Source organism: Vitis vinifera, chromosome 16, assembly GCF_030704535.1.
Source record: "Vitis vinifera cultivar Pinot Noir 40024 chromosome 16, ASM3070453v1".
Taxonomy (NCBI): Eukaryota; Viridiplantae; Streptophyta; class Magnoliopsida; order Vitales; family Vitaceae; genus Vitis; species Vitis vinifera.
In genome coordinates, this window is record NC_081820.1 from 2377994 (window position 1) to 2398643 (window position 20650).

A 20650-nucleotide genomic window follows, 5' to 3' on the forward strand; every position below is an offset into this window, starting at 1 on the left:
AAAGAAAGAGAATAAAAAAAAACTAGGCTTATTTGGTAACTGATTTGGAAAGCAGAAAAACATTATTTAAGAATAGTTTTTAAAATCCGTTAAATTTTCTTGAAATATTTTTAATATTTTTAAATATGTTTTATAAATGATTTTTATACGTATTGTTTTATTTTTAGTTATTTTATATGTTTCTATAATTATTTTTTAAAACAATTTTTTGAAAATAAGTGAAAACAATTGAAAATAATTAAAAGATATTTTTTGAAAACAACTTGTTTTTTGTTTCTAAGAATAGAAAACAAAAAACAAGTTTTGGTTATTAAATATGATTTCCTTATTTTTTGTTTTGAGAAACAAAAAACTGTTATAGAAAACGTCGTCAAGCATACCCTAAAGTTCAATATACCTTTTTATCATATATTTCCACTGTACCTTTTGTATGAAAAATAAAAATTTTAAAATCATAATCTAGGTATCCATTTGGAAAAGCACAAAGCAATAGAAAAAAGTATGATTTTGATAAATTTTGAAAGTAGTTTGTAAGCACAACGTACAAATAAAATATAATTTTTATTTTCTAACAGGTTTCATTTTTTTTTTCTTAAAATCTATTTTTTTAAAAATTAAATTTGTAGAATCTTATTTAGTTTTGAGTTTTCACTAAAATAAAAAGAGTATATATATTGGGAAAATCATGCAATCATACATTAATTAAAAAAAATATATGAGATTTTAAAATTTTGATTTTGATTTTTTAATTTTAGTGTAAAATGAGAAAAAAAATATTATCTATTCATACACTCTAATAGTGCTTTCAAATTCGTTCCACAATTACCCTTAAAAGTAAAAGACAAAATATATACCAATTTAATACCACTTATTAACAAATACATGTGTAATTTATTTTTATTATTTCTCTCACATTAATATATCTCACTTACCATTTGCCACATTCCCCACTTTTTTTTTTTGGAAAAATCATGTAATCATACATCAACTAGAAAAGTAGAAAGAGATTTTAGAACTTTGTTTTTTGTTTTTTAATTTTAGTGCAAAATAAAAAAATAAAAAAATATCTATTCATGCACTCTTATAGTGTTTTTAAATTCATTCACAATTACCCTCAAAAGTATTAGAGTGCATGAATAGACAATATTTTTTCCCATTTTACACTAAAATTAAAAAACAAAAAGTAAAGTTTTAAAATCTCATATTTTTGTTAGTTAATGTATTGTTATATGATTTCCCCATATATATATATATATATATATTCATATAATTAATCAAACAAGTTATTATAATACAAAAATATGTATAATTATAATAATTCATAGTCTAATAAACGAAAATAATATTTATATCATACTTTTAAAATAATATTTTATTCATATTAATATTCCTTTCTTATTTATAATTTCCGCATTCCTATTGTATCATGGTTCCACGAGGGCTTTTCTATAACATAGTATTTTATTCCTTTTTTCATTTCTTCAAAAAATTTTGAAAATATTAAATTAATATTTTGAATATTTTTTGAACTCAAGAATTTCGTCTATGATTTCTATTTTCTTTGAAAATGGAACCAAGAAACCGTCTAAAACAATCTGTGTCATACTTCTTATATAAGAATTTAAAAACTCGAAGCGTAACCGAATAATACTTAAGTAATTTTCTTTATATTTCATTTTCCAAACCCAAAGAGCCTTTTTTTTTTTTTTTTTGCTTGAAACTTGAATAAATCTGAAATTGGCTATAATATTACTAGAGTCAAATGTCACTTGTGTATAGGACATTTATTTCTTATTCATATTAGAATATTCCTAAGTATTAAATTTGATTTTTTTTTTAATATCTGAATACTTAAAAGTGTTAAATATATTTACTTCTAAATATTAAAAATAATTATAAAATTAATTATTATATTTCTTTTAATTTTAATTTGAAAAAAAATAATTTACATTTCTTCAAATATCCTAAAATATCATAATTTATTATCATAATAAAAAATAGAAAATAAAAATAATTTCTATATAAAATACCAAAGCTCTTTAAAATTTACCTTTAAAAAAAATAATAACTTTGAAAACCTGGTAAAAAATTATGATATTAAAAATATTACTATCTCAAATTTAAAAAATATAAAATAAATCCATACTTTTTTTGTATAAAATATACTATAGAAGTTACTATTATCTTTATTTGTAAAAATGAAAAATAAGAAATATATCCAAAACACCACTTAATTATAGCAAACTATTTTTAGATTAAAATATTATATATATATATATATATATATATATATATATATATATAATTTGGAAACAATCTAAGAACCCCTCCACAAACTATATTCTCAAACCAGAAGCCAACAAGTTCTTCACGGTATGTAAGGAAACATGCACCCATGTACTGGTATTAAAATACAATACAAGAACAACAATCCCATCATCCACTGGATTTTAAATTCCCTTACCTTATTCAGAATTTCCTCTTCCTTCTTCTTCTTCTTCATCTTCTTCTTCCCCATCTTCTCAGCAGACGAAGTCGAGTCGTCAAGACCTAACACTGATTTCAACTTAAGATACCTCACCATTGGCAGTGTTATAGATAAGAGTATCCAAGCAATATAAATAGGACTTATCTATGGAAACGATCTGTGGTTTCCATGATCAGAAACTGACAACATAAGGAGGCTGTGTATTTCTCACTATAAGAGGAAATTGTATGGGCTTTAAGTGTGTTGTAGAAGTGAAGTGATGGAGAAAGGACTCACCGGAAGGTTAAGAATTGGTGGGGGGTGTGGAATTTGTTTCTGATGATCCAACAACTATTTCTTCAAGGGCTTCCATGTCGATGGTCATGTCTTCTTCAATGTCTGCCTCCTCCACCTCAGTCATTATTTCATCTTTGTCTCCTTGCGTTGGTTCAGCTTCAACCCCATTTTGAACCGAATCATGGTGCTGCACTGGTTCTTCGCTTCCTTTCTCTGGTGGTTCATCTGGTTTTTGCACCAGTGTTGTTGGATATGGGTCGGTGCAGATGGCCAAAGTCGATGTCACCAACAAATTCTAGAAAAAGTAAAAAAGTAAAACTTATGTCAGAGTCGAGTGTCATAACTGAATTTAAAATAAAAGAGCAAATAAACTTTCATTAGGAGTTGCACTTCGTAAGTAGACGATTTTTAAGTCATTAAACCTAGTAGTAGTAAAATGTGGAGCCACTCATAATTCCACCATTTTCAAATTTCTCCAATGTGTTTGATGTTTTGGAATTCATTAACATGGAATCCTCCTCCCTGCCTTTGCCATTCAGTTTTATCCTCAGGATGAACCCAATTCCTCCTATATGATTGTTCCTTCTAATATAATAAGGTTTGATTCAGACAAGAAATAAATATCAAAGTTTTTCAAAACGAAGAGAAACTCATCAAGAAACTTTGATGGATATCTTGTAACATGTAAAAAAATGGAAATTAATAATCCTAGATGCCCATGTGAAAAGTCAATAGGAAATAGGAACAATTCCCATCACTGAGAAGGTGGCCTCAGAGTGGATACCATTTGGAGTAAAAAAGCAAGCTGAAAACCAAATCCCAAACATGATGATGGACCAACATATCCATGAAACCATAGTAAATAAAAATTTATTGAGCTTTTTCACAAATAAATTATTCTTTTTAATTGAAGAATCCATAAAAAGGTTTAGAAAAACCAAAATATAATATTCAACAACCTACAGAATCATTCTTAATAAAGAGCTCTCCTGGATCCAAGACATGAAACTTCCAAGTTAACCACCAAGCTCAAGAATGAAGAAAATTTTGCTATAGAGCCATCTTTTCCTCTGAATGCTAAAGGTTCATGAGTATGGCATGTATGGGTTGGTTTATGTTATGATCGTTGATTTTTTATGGCAGGGATTTCAAAGAGCATAAATCCCATTGTAGAATATACCTTTCCTATCAAAGAAATGGGCAGCAAAAGATGGGGGTCAGTTACATAAGAGAGTTAATAATTTATGATTTTTAATGGGAGGGATTTCAAAGAGCAGAAATCTTGTTGTATAACATACTTTTCCTATCAAGAAATAGGCAGCAAAAGATGGGGGGTCAGTTAATTAAGAGAGTTAATAATTTAGAAACATTGGTTCCCGTGAACCAAGAAGTGTACTATTTTGACTCTCTGTAGTCTGGTTTGGGGCTTGAGCAAATATTAAATTTTTTGGAATAAGAAGATTGCTCGGATAATTTAAAGATGATGAAATAAGAGCCAGTGCAAGAGCAATGGCACAAAACAGTTTATTTGATTCCTCAGCATTGAAGATGATGGAATTATTTTTGAGAGACTCATCTAATCTCTGCCTCAGATAATTTAAAGCTCAAATTCTACAAGGACAATGATCCAACAATTCAAAAGGAAATATATAAATACTATGCCACTGTAGATGGTCGCCGGCATACCTTTTCTAGTGCTAGAGCAAGCTTTGAAAGATACGGATAAATGCTTTGTGCATCCAATATGATCTGCATGATATAAATTTTAAATAAGACAGGCAGCAATTTTACATGCATGCATTCAATGTATATATTGTATGGGATGATGCTATCATGCTATGTAAATCTGAAGTTACAAGAGATGCATAAATTGAGTGACCCATTATGCCCTCTTCCAAGAGGAGAACATTCGGGAAAGGGATTCAAAAGAAGAAATCCAAATTAGAGAAAATTCAGAAGTGCTAAGAATCAACTGTGAGATAAATGCCATTGTCCTGAAGAGTAATGCTAGGACAACCCAAGGCGTAGTGGCCCCAAAAAAAGAGAACAAAGTTTGTAGTCACCTCACAAAGCCTCTGCAAGGTAAATGGAGGTCCTTCAATAAAGCTAAGAAGAACTGCAAAGCAGAATAATTTAATGTGAGGACTTTCACAAAAAAGAACTGGATGAAAGGAGACATCTTCATAAGTTCTCAAAATCAGCAAAACTCTACAACTGGTGAATTACTTGGGTTCACACCACAAACCTTCATATTAGACCTGTGTGACACTCCCATAATGACCACCATTCTAACTAAAGGAATTATTTGGGCTCCATCAAATGCAACTCTTTGTAACCAATCAGCTAGAACTACTGGAAATACTTGGCCACGTGGCCTTCATATCACCAACTTGGGCACCTCTAGACCAATGCCAGATCATTTTCATATTTTTATTGTTAATGATGGGTTGAGGTTAATGATGGGTTGAGATTTGGAATATCTTCCTTTAGGTTTGAAAACATGTGCCTCAAGGAGGAAGGTTTCAGCGCTTTGATCAGATGCTGGTGGAATAACTATCATTTTAAAGGGGCCAAGTTTCATTTTTAGCTGATAACTTGAAGGTCTTGGAGATAAACCTGAAAAAACGGAATGCAGATGTGGCTAGTAATGTGGTGGTCTGTTGAGCATGAAACATAGAGCTGATGAAGTGGTGATTTGAAGAAATAAGATGGGACACTCTCTGATATAGAGGCAGGTTTTAAGAGTTAGCTTTATAGGAACATCAAAAAGTTGCAGACTTCAAGGGTCTTCATTAGAGGCAGAAATCTAAGGCCACAAGGCCTTAAGGCTGGCAATAGGAACAACAAATTTTTTTCATAAAGTTGCAACTGCCCATAGGAAAACAGATCATCTCAGCAGGATCATGATCTAAGGTATTTGGTTTTCTGAGGCCAAGAACATAAAGAAGGGGATGACTTCTTTTTCCAATGAATACCAAAGGGTTTGAAGACTGGCATTGAGGGGGAAGACCTGGCATTGAGGGGCTAAACCTCAGAACTTGTTTCAAATTTCCATACTATACTCGTTAAGGATGGGCAAATTCTTGATGCAGCTCTTAATCGCAAATGGGGCTATTGATTCTAGATTAAAAATGTTCCAGGCGGGGATTGCCTCTCAAATTGGCTATAAAACGCCTATGGGCATGTTTATTGACACTTATTGTTTCTTTGTTGGAAAACATGGGTTTTAATTGGATTACCTGGAGCAAATTCTGCACATCTAATTTGAGATTCTCAGTTTTGATTAATGGCACAATTTCTTGTTTCTCCTAGTGTTCTATATGTTTGAGGCAAAGGAATCAATTGGAAAATATGGGTTTTGGTCAAAGATGGATTACTCGGATGAAATTCTGCTTATCTACTTTGAGATTCTCAGTTTTGACTAATGGCTTGCATTAAATTTTTAAGTTCATATATATAGTCTTTCATCCAGCAATAATGGATATTGTGTTAGACAAAGCTAAAAGAATCAAGCAAAGAACATGATCTGGGGATACCTTCATCCAACCTTTTCACCAAATCCAGGTAGGTCTCTCCTAATGATGAATTTTGTTCATCAGTAGTCATTTTTGCCTCTGGATACTCTGACAGGACCTTCAAGATAAAATTTAGGAGAGCAATGTAAGGATAATAAGTAGGACATATAGACATGAGATGCAACCATGCACCACTTTCAGAAAAGGAGAAAAGCAGAAATGACTATTATTAAGTAATCAAAGACCTGCACATTGGCATACCTCCCCATACCTGCTTCAACTGGAAGGATAGCAAATTCTTCAGTTTGTCCCAATCATGCCTGAAATACAACAGATGCAACATGACAACCTTGATGCACAGCAAGTAATTACATCTCTGACTAGTATTAGTAAATTGACTTTCACATTTTCACATCAGTACACAAAAGTTGAACACCACCACCATACCCACACACACACACACACACACACACAGAGGGTCAGGGATAACCTACATATATCATGCAGTCATCCACTGGGCTATGTATGAATATAAACTGGTATTATAACCAGTTATCAGCTTGAGATAAATGTAACAGAACTAACAAAGCTTTAACACTTCTATGTCATATATTTGTTATTATCAAAATAGAAGAAAAGGCATAGTTCCTAATTGGTCAGAGGAAAAATTATTTCTTTGGAAACCTAAACTAGAGCAGTGAGGCTCATGAGAATTAAGAAGTTTAGCATCAAAAGAGTACCCTTGTAGTTTGTTAGATCCTTTCTTTTCTTTATTACGAGTCCCTCTTTTTTTTCTTTTTTCTTTTTTTTTTCTTTTTTTTTTTTTTTGATAGGCAAACAAAGTAAGAATATTATATAGAAAGTGCCAAGGATGTATGCAATGGATGTCAAAGATGTGGCCAAAAAATAGGGAACACAAAAAATTACTCCCCTAGCAAAAAACTCAATCAATCAACAAAATCAATTAAAGACAACTTTTTTACTATACACAGTTTAATCCACAAGAAGATATTGACTTATCAAAAAAAAAAAAAATTTAATCCACAAGAAGATATTGCCAAGAAAAGTGCCTCTGAGGCTTTGATCACTTCTCATTTTTAAATGACCTTCAATTCCCTTTTTTCTTTTTCTTTTTTTTCCCATGTTGTCCAAAACCTACATAAGGGGACAATCTCCACTAGTCATGCCAACCTAAGAGGGTCTTCTCTTTGACCATACAAGAATTAACCTAGGAAACACCCAACAAAGAGAACAACTACCATAAAACCCTTGGCTTGACACAATGAAAGAGGATGTGATCATGGATTCTTCCTTGCATATGCAAAGAAAGCATCTGCAAACCATCCACTATCCTCTTCTTTAAACCTGATCTAAGGTCAACACCTTAACTAACTAGCCTCCTAAGCAAAAAAGAGCGTAAGATGGAACTAGGAACTCCAAATTATTCCCAATGTAAAAGGAATTGAACAACTTGGCTCTAAGACAACATAAAAGGCTTTGAGGAAGAATCCTCCATTACAGGAATCCATCTAAACCATCCTATCCTCACTTTTCTTATTTGCTGACTTCCCTTAATAATCATTCAAATGGTTGGACAAACAGGGATTCCAATGGCCCCCTTCACAAGTTTGGTCCCATAAGTCTACCATCCATGCCTCTTTCTAAACGTCTAAGGCATATGATGATAGGAATGAAACACACAAAGGCTCCTCGCCTCACCACACTACTTGTCCTTCCAAAAACTTCACCCTCCTCCCATTACCCACAAAAGCTCTATTCTTTTTGTAACGCAACCTCCTTATGTATCTCTCACTTCACAAAAGGTCCAACCCCTTTCTAGCTCTCTATATTTACCACTTAAAACTTCCTAGAGCGCTTCCCTTTAAGAAGCATAACGCGACCTCCACTTGCAAAGTAGGGGTTTACTAAGCAAAGTGAGGCATCTAACACCCAAAACCCACCCTTTTCCTCTCATCTATGCAAACAATCAAGCTCTTCACTAGATGTGGTTTTTTCTTTAAAGCCTTACCTCCCCATAGGAAATCTCTTTGAATCTTCTTCAGCCTCAATCTAACTTTATTCGAGATGCTGAAAAAGGACATAAAATAGATAGGCAAATTGGATAATGTGCTTCGTGTCAAAGTTAACTTCCCCCCTTTTGAGATAAATTCTATTTTCCACATTGAAAGCTTTTTTCGAAACTGCTCTTCCACTCCACCCCAAACTGCTTCAAGATCAAATGAGCAACTTATGTTGGTTGCTCATATGGTTTGAAGCCATCTTAGGACTAAGCATGAGGTTAATTGATATATAGCCTTCACCCAGAGCCCGATCAATCAAAGAAATTGATTAAAGATAATGACCCATCATCTATAAACAGCTTAGTCTAAGACCAGAAATTTCATAGGATGCCTTATCACACATCAATTTGGGTAGCAATAACAAAAAAGTTCTCAAGTGTCCTTGTTAGTATGATCTTACTATATTGGAAAGGGACTAGCAGTATTATAGGATTGAGGTGATCAAAACTGCTTAGGTGCCCTTTCTATTAGGAACTTGAGCTTAATTTTGATGGATGTTCCTTAGATAATCAAAGGCAAATGGGGATTGGTGTACCACTCAAAGACCATAAAAGTTGTCTGGTTAAAGCCGACTTTAAGCCAATTGCGGTAGGCTTGAGCTCCTTGCTTTATTGGAGAGATCGAAGAAGAAACTTTATTGGGTGTGTTTTTTTTTTTTTTTAATAGGTAAATAAGAGCTTGTATCAGAAATGCTTAGAAGCGACGAAAAAAGTACACACGAAGCATACAAACAATGCCCAAGAAGCTAGGCAAAAAGAAAGAAACATTATTAGGCGTTAATTGCCTTTTTGGGGAGGAGGGCTCAGCTACTATGTACTGTTGGATCTCCTGAGGTAGAAGAGGACCATGAAGATATGATTTTGGATCTCTACAAAGGTCTTGGTTATTCCTTTACTTGGAAACCAAGTTGGCTAACTAGATGGAGAATAGTTTGGTAAAGCAATAAGCCACTATGTTGGCATTGTTTGCTTAGAATTCCATCCTACTTTCTTGTCCATAGGATTGAAACGGTCTTTAAGGCTTTTATTCAGTGTTAGTGACCATTTTTTTTTTTTTTTTTGATAGGTAATTCAGTGTTAATGACCATTGGGTGTGCCTATTTGTATTGTGTAGGTTAGAGGACATCTCATCCTTCCTTGATCTATCGAATATTAGAAAAAATGGAGAGAGTAGGTGATGGAGGTGTTGGAGGTGTTGGAGGAGGTAGATGCTGTTTTGTGGTGGAATCAAAATCCTTTGAGATTTTGATTAATCCTTCAGGGGGGAAGCTTCGTGGGATCATAATGGAGAGAAGTAAAGGTTTCTCCAATTGGATTAGGTTCGGAGAGTTTGGGTTAAGGTGTTTACTTGGGGGAGTGGAGGCTTGCTGCAGGGAGGATAAGTTCGGGAAAGTTATCAAAACTTGGGAAGAGGAGGGGAGGAAATTCAGATTAGAATTGCGTGCTAATGGGGCGGGAAGGTTCATCCTCTGTTCTGTTCGTGATCTGGAAGCGAAAAGATTCAGTTTGGTGTTTCCAGAAGGCAGAGGGCTTATTGGGGGATGGGTTTTGATAGCTGAAAAGCTTCGTTCTTTAGGTATTCATCTGCTAGCTGAAAATAAGGCGGGTGTTGGTCTGGTAGGAGCAAAGGAAGGAAGGAGAGTCGAAGAAAAGAAGAAGGGGGAGGAGAATACGCGTTCATTTGTTGAAGTAGCAAAGGCAAAGGCGGGAAGAATAGGGGATGCAGTGTGGATTCAGCTAGGGGGCAGAGCATTAAAAGGTAGAGACGAGCAATTAGGGCGTTGTCTTGTGGGAAGATGGGAAACAGAGGATAAGCAATGTCCCAATCTAGATTGTTTAAAGTTATGGGGAAGGAGCTTATGGAACTTGAAAGGGGGAGTGAGGTTTTCATATTTGGGAGGCACTTATTTTCTTGCAGAATTTGAGTTAGCAGAAGAAGCAGAAAGAGTGTTGCGAAGAGGAAACCGACGTGTTCATGACAAACATTTTCAGTTAGAAAGATGGGGTCCAGAAGCAGGTTGTTTTCGTCATGGAGTTCATAAAAACCTTTGTTGGGTGAGGGCGGTGGGGCTCCCTCTCAATTTCTGGAATCAGGAAGTGTTCAGAAAATTGGGGGACAGCTGTGGAGGGCTGGTGGCTGTGGATGAGGACACGACTAACTTCTCTCAGCTCTCCCACTAGTGGCAGATCTTAACATTATGATCATTTCATGAAATATTGAACCACTTTTTCAAGTACAAAGCATGGATAGATCCTTCGATCAGTTATTCCGTGGCTAGTTTTAGCCCTCCTACGGAGGTTGCATATTGATTTTTGTGGCTTCTTACTCATCTTTTCTTCTTTTCTTTTTTTCTTTTGCTTTTCTCTCAAAGGATACTTAGTCCTCCTTAGACTCTACATCTTTTAATATGGTTTCACTCCATAAATATGCATAATTCATGCATACGTACGTATGCACACACGTGCACACACACACACACACACACACACACATATATATGAGTGTGTGTGTGTGCATGTCATTCTTGTACATTTATGGATGGAATGATACTAAATTTTCACTTCTGATTGCATTAAACATTCTTTTATATTGTTATTTTTGCACTTGCAGCTTAAAGAGCTTTTGCAGTAAGTTTCTTTTAATGACTGAATCATATAAATCATAAAGATATATTTTCACAATAATACAAGGTTTGTGAAGCAAAGAATTATCATTTGAAAATATGGTTGAAACATACATTATATTCAACAAGTGATACTCTAACTAAATAAAAATAGTAACAAGTAACTCTTATATTTCTTTTAAAAGAATTTTGGTTCCTCTATTTTGAAATATATTTATAACAAATCAGTACCATTTATGTGCTCAATTCAATCAAGTAAAGTATGAGCATAGAATACTTTGAAAATATCCAAACAAACTATAAAAATAAACAGGTCAAACTATGTTTCATGAAACTGGTTTTTTATGAGAGTTCTACTGTCTGACGGACTCTGACCTTTGGGTATGATCAAGTAAAAAGTCACACACTTTTATAAAATGCATAATAAATATAAGTACAAATGGATTCCCATAATCTTATGAGGGCATTTTTGTTTCTTTTTAAACTTGTGGAGACCAAGGATCATCAAGACATTCCATGGATGTTCTTTGCATGATTGATTAGCTGTTTGTTGGGCAATTCATAGGCTTGCACCAACTGCACATACATGCATCGATATATCTATATATATACATACATACATATATATATAAATATATATATACATATATAACTTAAAAATCCAACTATTTTACTGATGAAGTTTTAAGTGCCAATAAAGGATGAGAATTTTTGTCCCAAAATATAAAAAATTTCTTCAAAAAGAAAAAGAAGAAAGAACAACCTAAAAAGAAGAGCAAAACATTTATAACAGCTCAAGGATATTACTCATTAGGCGTCCCAAGCTAGATGGGCATTATTGGTCTTATCAAAGATCATAGGGGAGAATTATTTAAACTCCAAATCAATTGGGATTGGGATGGTTGTTGAAGCCAATATCCTCGACCTTGTTGAAAGGGTCAAAGAGGCCCATTGTTTAGGAACTCAGAACATGGTAGGGGAAAGGAATTCAGTGAGTGGTTGTTTTCCAAGTTTTCTACAACAAATGTAGTTGCCTGATGATAACTAAGAATGATTTTTGGCGGAGACCTATATCCACTGACCAAAATCTAGATTCTTTGGGGAAGAGGGGAGCTAGATCCCTTATCCCCTTTTTGAAAGGGATTCTTTGGCTAATGATATATCATCCCTCCTTGAGTGAGTTGATTTTTATTAATTATATTCTTTATTTTCTATTACAAAGAAACATTTTGGGAGCAACATTTGTGCGCCATCCCAACAACACCCACCCCATCACAAGAGGCCCTAACACCATCCCCTTCCTCCTCCTCTTGGGGTGATGGTGATTATAAAAATGGTTAGAAACACCAACAAAGAAGATAGATATGTGTATGTGCTACCATCACATCCATACATTTTGTAAATTCATAGACCAAAATCCAGAGACGAAATGGGTGCTGCTTCCATTTTTTAAGCCATGGCCACTCAACAATACATCTAATTATAACAAAACTCCAGTTTCTTATAAGAAAAAGTTATAAAACAACTCAACTAATGGAACTTTGATGTTAAGATAAAAGCATACCAAAACTTTCCGGTGGATGCCATGACTTCCAATATGCCTCTACCTTCTTCTTCAGGGATGTCCTGGTCAGATTCTGTGCTTCTGAAATATCAAGTACAACACAGCTTTATGCATTAAAAAAGATGAAGAAATTCCCTAAAGACTCGTGAATATGGTATTTTTTTTATGGATAGTAGTCAAGCATTAGGACCACAACATGAGAGGAGAAAAAGGCAAAATGTAAAAGAAGAATCAACTGTAATGACCATTAAGACCATCAGAAGTCACAAAACATAACATTTTATAGTTCTATGTATAGTCACATACAACTGCAATGCCAAAAGAGGTAAGCAATATTAACTTGCATTTTCAATTAATCTTATTTAAAAATAAAAAATAAATAAAGGAATGAAAAAAGAATAAAAAGAAAAGGAAAGTTTATTTTTGAACCAAACAAAAAACCCAAAACTCCACCCCTCACCACCCCTCAATCTTAATTAATTGCCTACACTACATAGAGACCATTTACTCAATATGATGAAAGGGTAATTTAATAGGGACCATTCAAATCGCTTCTACACAAAGAAATTGCAACAAACGAATGATAATAAATTTTATGGGATGTATAAAATACCCAAGTAAATTTGTTTCACCTTCCTGTTTTCCATTTACAGAATGAAGTGATCAACAATCTAGTAAAAGTAGTATGTACCCATGATTTAAGAGAACAGGAACCACACTATCATGGTTTTGATCAGCATCACTGGAAGAAATGGTTGAATCCTGTGGATTTTCACTTGATATCTCCATCAGAAGGCCTCCAACTGCATCGGATGTTAGAAAACACATTAGAGATAAGAGATATCACTACTTTGTTTAACAAAGAATAACATTTAATAAAAAATCCCACCACAAAACATGAGATGATTAATAAGGTTAAATAATTTGATGACAAAAAGCAAACCATATTAAGATTGGTAAAACAAAAAAGAATTGCAAAAGGTAAGTATGAAAAATGAGAAGTCCTTCAAGCCAAAATTGTACTTTCTTTTCTTTTATTTTCTCAACAATCAAAGAGAGTTTTAAGAGACCCAAATCTACTTTTAGATGAATTAGTAATACCAGTCAAAACAAGCACACAATATCGATCACTACATGTGTAACCATAGGATTGAGATTTTCTTCTACATAGTCTTTTGCATGCTGAGAAAGCAAAAGGGAAAAACAAATGACTCAGCCCTGACATTAGTTATAGAACTCCAATACTTTATTTCTATCAGCTTTCAATTTTCTCTGCAACGAAACAGACCATTAACCAGCACCAAATTGGCTAGAAGCATGGTCAATATAACCTAAATTTAACAACAAAAAAAATGCAACCAAACCACTTCTTTTGAACTGGAGAAAATTGAAGAAGCTCAAGGAAAGATCTAGCCAGCATTTTCTCTTTGTCCCAAATGCAGAAAACCTCAGGCCTTGGTTTTTCACTCTCATTCCTTCTATCTTTTCAGCAACCAAAAGGAGCATGGTAAACCTTAATTTACTTTGTAGAAGAATTAACAATTCCTTACCAAACAAACATGTAATGAAGATCAACACATGTATAGAAATTCAAATTTTCTTCTAAACCTACTTTATGTTGCTGAGAAATCAAAAGGGGCCAGTAGATTAAATCTTGGAAGCTAAGTCAGCCCTAAGCTCAGTTTTTCAGAAGCTAACTCAAACCTTATCTCAGCTATAAGAACTCCAATAATCCATTTTTATTAACTTTGAATTTTCTCAGCAACCAAATGCAACCGCCTTAATCTATCTCTATTAAAATAAATAAATACTGGTAGACCCCTTTCCTTTGATGCTGAAAAAAACTGAAGAAGGTCGAAGAAAAATTAAGCTGGCCATTTCTCAAGTCCCGGACCAAAAATCCGACTCTCAAAATTTTCATTTCCGTTTCTTACAATTTCTCAGAAACCAAACAAAGAGCACGAAACCCTAGTTTTACTCTGTAGACGAATTAATAATAACAGATAAGAACAAACGCAGAAGAAAAAACCAGCACATGTATGCAATTGAGATTTTCTTGTGCAGAATCTGTTTGGTTGCTGAAAAATCAAAACGGAAAATTGATGGAACAGTTAGGAAGCTAGCTGAGCCCTAGCAACGGCTAAGAGAACTAGAATACTTCATTTTTCTCCCCTTATTGGTCTTTTTTTTTTTTTTGTTAGGTTTCGATTTTCTCAGCAAACAAACAGAGGTTTAACTCGAAACCCTAGAGAGAGAGCAAGAGTTACCAGAGAGTGAAAGCAAAGGCGAGATCGATTGTTGAGGGAAACAGAACGAAATAGTCAAGCTCCCGATCCATATGTGGTTCCTGATTTAACCATGTCCACGTGCCATCCACGTCAGCGTTACGGGACCCACTAGTGAAATTATGCTGCCATGTCAACATTCAGCCATAATGATTTAACTATATATACACATATAGATAGAAAAAAATAAAATTAATTTATTAATTTCAAATTTATTTTTTATTTTCCTTCCAATATTCTTTCCTTTTATTTTTACCATTTATTTTATTTCTCTTGCATTTTTTTCTTAAACTTTATAAAAATTAAACATAGTATAAGAAATAGAAGCCTCAAATTTAAGACATGTGTAATATATAGGTGTGCAACTTGGTCGGATTGATGACTAATTTAATCCCAACCTAAATTAAGAAATAATTAATCCAAACGCAATACAACCGGAACTCTAACCTAATGTACTCAACCTAAGCCCAACTCAACCTCATTTTTCTAAATTCGGATCGAGTTCAGGTTGTTCAAGTTAGACTTGGGTTTGTTAGGTTGCATAATTCAAAATTTATTTATGATATTATTTTAATGTATTTGTATGAAATTTTAAATAACAAATAGGACAAAATTTCAATATAACAATGAAAGAATAAATATAAATTTATATATTTTCTAAAAATAATGAAAAACATATGATATATTATTATTTAATATTTTTTTCTTAGAAATAGAAAAAGAAAATGAATATTATTATATATCTTATCATAAATATTATAAAAACATTAAATTAGGTTGGGGTTAAGCTTGGGTTATTCAAACCTTAGCTTGAGCCCAACCCAAATTAAGTTCAGGTTGCAAAAACCTAACCCAAGTCCAACATGAATTTTGAAAATAATTGCCCAAACCTGCCCAAACTTCGGGTTGGGTTCAGGTTGGATCGAACCAATTCATCGAAGTTGCAATCCTAGTATTATATTAGAGGGTTGCAAATACAAGTTTCGTGAGAAAATAAGTTGGTGCTCTAGTATGAGTAATTACACGATTACCCCTATTGTCATAAATTACCATTTTCATGAAATTATGAGCTATTACAAAAATACTCTTAAAATTATGAATGACGGCAAAAACAACTTTAAAATTTTGATTAATTGAACAAAAAAAATATACAAGTTATATAAGTTCATAGAACCTTCTTCCATAAATGGAACATATTAGTTGTCCCCTCTTAGATTTGGCAAAAAGGGTCAAAGAAGGACAAGGTAGGGTAGTTATAAATTGGGTGGTTAGGAGGGTAAGTTGATCTAAACACCATCATTCAAGGAGTAATTAGCAAGCAAGAAAAGAAAAAAAAGAAAGGAAAAAAAAAAAGGCATAAATGATATCCAATCCTAAAGCTCTGGATCTCCCACGTTGTGTATGTCTGATAGAAGACTCTAAGGCTATGTTTTGGTTCTCAGAGAGTTTTAAAAAAAATAGAAGGGAAAAAAAAAATAGAGAAGAAAAGTTGAGGGAAAGAAAAAAATGAAGAAAAATAAAAAATATATTTAAAATCAATAAATTATTTTTATATATCACTTCAAATTCATTTGACCTATTTTACCATTTGATATAAGATTAAATAATTTACAAATATATAATTTACAAATATATAATTTTCTTACTAATTTTAATTATAATTAACTTTCTTTCATATTTTTCAAGTTATAACCAAATATGAGAAAATCATTTTCCTTAACATATTTTTTCCTTAATACTTTTTAGGAACCAAATGTAGCATGAAGAAACAACACTTCAATGGCTATTGTGGTCTCCAAATTGGTTTTTCTCTTAAACAAATTTGGATATTCTAAAGTTTATGCTTATTTCTTCCTTTTAAGTTGAATTGGAATGGAGAAATTTTGGGCATGTTCGTTTGGTCTTATTTTCAGAAAATAGTCATTGTGAAATGGATTTGAATGAATTAGTTCATCAACATCATCCCTTTTTGGAGGAATAAGAGAAGTATTGTTGTGGTGTTTTGCTTTTGTTTTTTATGTTTTTGAAAAACACAATTAAGTTGTTTCTTCGTCTTTTTTCTTTATTTTCTTCACTTGATATTTTGATGTAACAACAATGATTTTAATAGTGCGTTTGATAGTAATTTTAGAAAACATTTATAATCTTTCTAACACTTGAATGATAAAAATTTTCAAGTGTTAAAAATATTAAAAGCATTTCCTAAAATTATTGTCAAACGGGCTCTAACTATTTGTTATTTTAAGGTGAAAATTAATAATCATAATTCTTTAACTTTTTTGAAAATTGTGTGTTGATAATCTTATGTGATGATAATTAAATTTTCTAAGGCATACAAGGACATATAGCTTTCATAAAACAACTTTTAACTTATTATCTTTTTGAAACCAAAATTTTGTTTTATTAAAAGCATCCAAAGGCATTTAAAATATCTTATTAAACTTGGAAAAAGGTTTTGGCTTCTTCAAGGCCAATGTAAGGTCTTAAAATCCGCTTAGAAATGCTTTTTAATACTTGAAGGTGTTTTCTACTAAGAAAAATATTAAGGTTTCGTTTGGATATATGTAAACTTTTATATAAAAGGTAGAAATTCTTATTCAAAGACTATAGATTTATATTATGTTTTTAAAAATTACTTTAAAAAATTTTAAAATTTGAGGTAATAAAAAAAAAAAATTATACCACAATTTTTTTAGCCCGGTTGTAACATTATATTCCCATGTATGTCTTATATAAAGGGTTCTATGGGTCTGTTTGGAAATTGTTTTTAAAAATAGTTTTTGGTTTTGTAGAACAAAAAATACATAAAATATGTTATTTTTAGAGAACATCTTTTAGTTGTTTTATATTATTTTCACTTGTTTTATGAGGGATGTTTTAAGAAATAATTTCACAAACATGTAGAATGATTAAAAATAAAACATTAGATATAAAAATTATTTTTAAAATATGTTTAAAAATATAAAAAAAATAGGTTAAAAATATTTTAGGCTTTCAAATAGATTTTTGTTCTACAAAAATCATATAATAGTTTTTAAAAACTATTCTAAAAAACTAATTTTCAAAATTATTTTTAAAAATAGTAACTAAATAGGCTCTATTATTTTTTATTTTTGAAAAAAATAAACAGTAAATTTATGCAACTGAATATTAAGTGTTCAATAAAATTTTAAAAATTGTTTTTAAAAATTTAAAATTTAAAGTCGAGGCTCAAAATTAAACCAAACACAAGGCAAGACATTTGGTCAAGAGGTTTAAAAGTAATGCAATTTGGGTTTTAATGATAATCAGTAAGTTTAAACAATTGATTGATTTATTTATTTTGATGTAGCTCAGTTATATAAGTTCAACTAGGTTGGATGGAAGATGCGGAATGAAGAAGAAAGAATACTTGTAATTTATTCATAAAATTGTAATATTTTATTTTGTTGATGAGATATTCAAGACATAGGATTTTTTAATTTGTTGGATAATCTGAGCATGCAAGTGTGTCTTTAATCTAGATAGAATTAACTAGTAATTGGAATAATGTCTTCCCATAAGAGAATTATAAAATTTGATTAGGTTAATTTACTAATTTCCTTTTTCGATAAATTATATATTATGTATTGGTTTTAGTCACTTCTTTGTTGAATCCTATCGTTGGTTAAATATTTTGATTAACCCAATGTAGGTTGTTCCAAGCATGGTCAACACCTGAAATTTTGAGTTTCTATGGAGAGTTCTAACGGCTTGGCTATGGAATATATATATATATATATATATAGTTCATGAATCAAACTTGTTGACATGTTTACAAAAATGAAGGTTATGTTTGGTTCCCGGAAAATACTAAGGAAAGAAAAAAAATGCAAAAGAAAATGATTTTTTTATGTTTGGTTGTCATATGAAAAATATCAAAGAAAATCAAATATGATTAAAACTAATTAAAAACTTATGTATTTTTAAATTATTTAATCTTTATATTGATGAGTTAAAATAAATAAAATGAGTTTGAAGTAACAAAAAAAATAATTTATCAACTTTTAATCTATTTTTTTATTTTCTTTCACTTTTTCTTTCCCTCTGCTTTTCCTTTGTATTTTCTTTCCCTTGCATTTTCCTTCAAATTTTATGGGAACCAAACATAGCAGAAATATTTATGGATTTTATAAAATTAAATAATATTTTAAATTATCATATTTTTTACAAAACTAAAATTGTATTATGTTCAAAATGCTCGTTTATTTTAACCTATTCGTGAGAAACTAAGGCTTATTATTGAAAAATGTTTTATTGTACAACTATCTATTTTTTAAAATTTATTATATTATTTTATCATTAACTTTCAATATCCCTACATAATGTAAAATTGAAAAAAAAAATTAAAAAATTTGTTGTGTATCATCATAATGAAACTATGCTGAAATTGTGCTTATATTGTTTACATTTTAATTTTTAATGTGATGCTATATAAGATGACATCTCAAAAGGGTTTTATAGTTGTCAAATGTGATTTATAACTTATTTTCAATACATAGTTGTGACTATTAACTCAATTTGATTGTGATGGTTATCATGTATTGATTCTTAAATTATGCATTTGATAATCATAGGTTCCATACATCTTCTCTTATTTGTAGCAATAAGTTTGAAAAATAAGTCTGAAGAGAAACAAAGCTAAGCAACATTATGGTTTCTTTCTCTTCGACTTATGTGGACTAAGGCATGCCTAGAATGAACCTATATAATCAAATATGTGGGTTAGGGTTTAAGGAAAGGAACGAAGAATAAAAAATTATGACAATGGAGAAAAGTAAAATAAAATATAATAAGTCAAACATAAAAAAGAAGAGATAGAACCTTAAAATCTTACTAAGGTCTTCTAGGAATTTCACATAGGAGAAAATTAATGAAGTCTTACCATTGAGAATTGCAAGATATGCAATGAAAAACTTAATACTATTGATCATTGATACTTTGTTAATCATGTTTTATATCAATAAGCCCTATTTATAAGCTTTAGAAAACCCTAGAATATGAATAAAACTATGAAAAAGTAAACCTAACTAATGTAGTAACTAATTAGGATTTTTATTTCTTTCTTAAAACTATTAAATTTTCTAAAAATAAAATAAAATTATAAACTTAGTGCTTATTTGACATTGCTAATATTTAATTTAAATCAACAATTAATAAGATATCTTACATATTGTTAGATTATTTAACATTTAACTTCTTATTTGATAATTTGATTTTTTTTATGATTTTAAAATAATTGTTTTATTGGTTTGGAGACTTTATTTTCAATTATTTTGCTTGATAATCCATGGAAAAAAATGTAGGTTGCAAGTTAACAACAAAATTGATGTGGGTTAGGAATTCTTGACCCTATCTCAAGTTGGGTTTAACCCGGATGTGATATATTAATAAGTGGATTTGGTACATGTTTATAGTTGGTTAACTTCTTAAGCACAACAAGGATAAATTTTAGAAGAAAATGAGAAAAAAAAAGAAAAGATAATTGAATATTTAGATGCTACATGTAGAACTAGTTATCAACAAATGTTTCACTCTTACTTATAATAGATCATATTATCAAATAAGAAGTTAAAACTTAGAAGTCTTAGAAAGTAACATATATTATTAATATTTTTTGATAGATAACCGTGAAAACAAGGTTTGGTTAATATTGATTTTGGTGATAACAAAACAAGGTTTAGAACTAATGATTATATTTCAAGTGTGATTAGGCAAGACGATTTCCAAAGTGGCAATCACAAAGACAAATCAAGCTGAAGAGAAATCATGAAGAAGAAGACCACCTCAAAGAGAAGTG

General features: G+C 31.4%; 1 protein-coding gene across 5 annotated transcripts; it reads right to left on the minus strand.

The window, feature by feature from the left end:
* Positions 1-2318: 2318 nt before the first annotated feature.
* Positions 2319-14926, minus strand: LOC100242589 (uncharacterized). Of its 5 annotated transcripts, none has more exons than XM_010663825.3 (9): positions 14815-14926; positions 13239-13350; positions 12548-12628; positions 6551-6599; positions 6301-6397; positions 4828-4880; positions 4451-4513; positions 2765-3059; positions 2319-2550 (listed from the first exon to the last, which is right to left on the minus strand). In XM_010663825.3, exons 2-8 carry the CDS (start codon positions 13334-13336, stop codon positions 2772-2774), a joined length of 729 nt encoding a protein of 242 aa, XP_010662127.1. In that variant the 5' UTR covers positions 13337-13350; positions 14815-14926; the 3' UTR covers positions 2319-2550; positions 2765-2771. The 5 variants fall into 5 exon arrangements, with proteins under 5 accessions (XP_010662127.1, XP_010662126.1, XP_059599429.1 ...); XM_010663824.3 differs by having other exon boundaries at positions 2319-2556; XM_059743446.1 differs by having other exon boundaries at positions 2319-2556; positions 14583-14817.
* Between the last annotated feature and the right edge of the window lie 5724 nt (positions 14927-20650).

Coding starts and splice junctions, on each gene's coding strand:
- LOC100242589 (XM_010663825.3), bottom strand. CDS start 13,336: ATGGAGATATCAAGTGAAAATCCACAGGATTCAACCATTTCTTCCAGT. Junction 12,629..13,238: donor CCTGTTCTCTTAAATCATGG/GTACATACTACT, acceptor TTGATATTTCAG/AAGCACAGAATCTGACCAGG. Junction 3,060..4,450: donor TTGCTCTAGCACTAGAAAAG/GTATGCCGGCGA, acceptor TACTTTTTCTAG/AATTTGTTGGTGACATCGAC.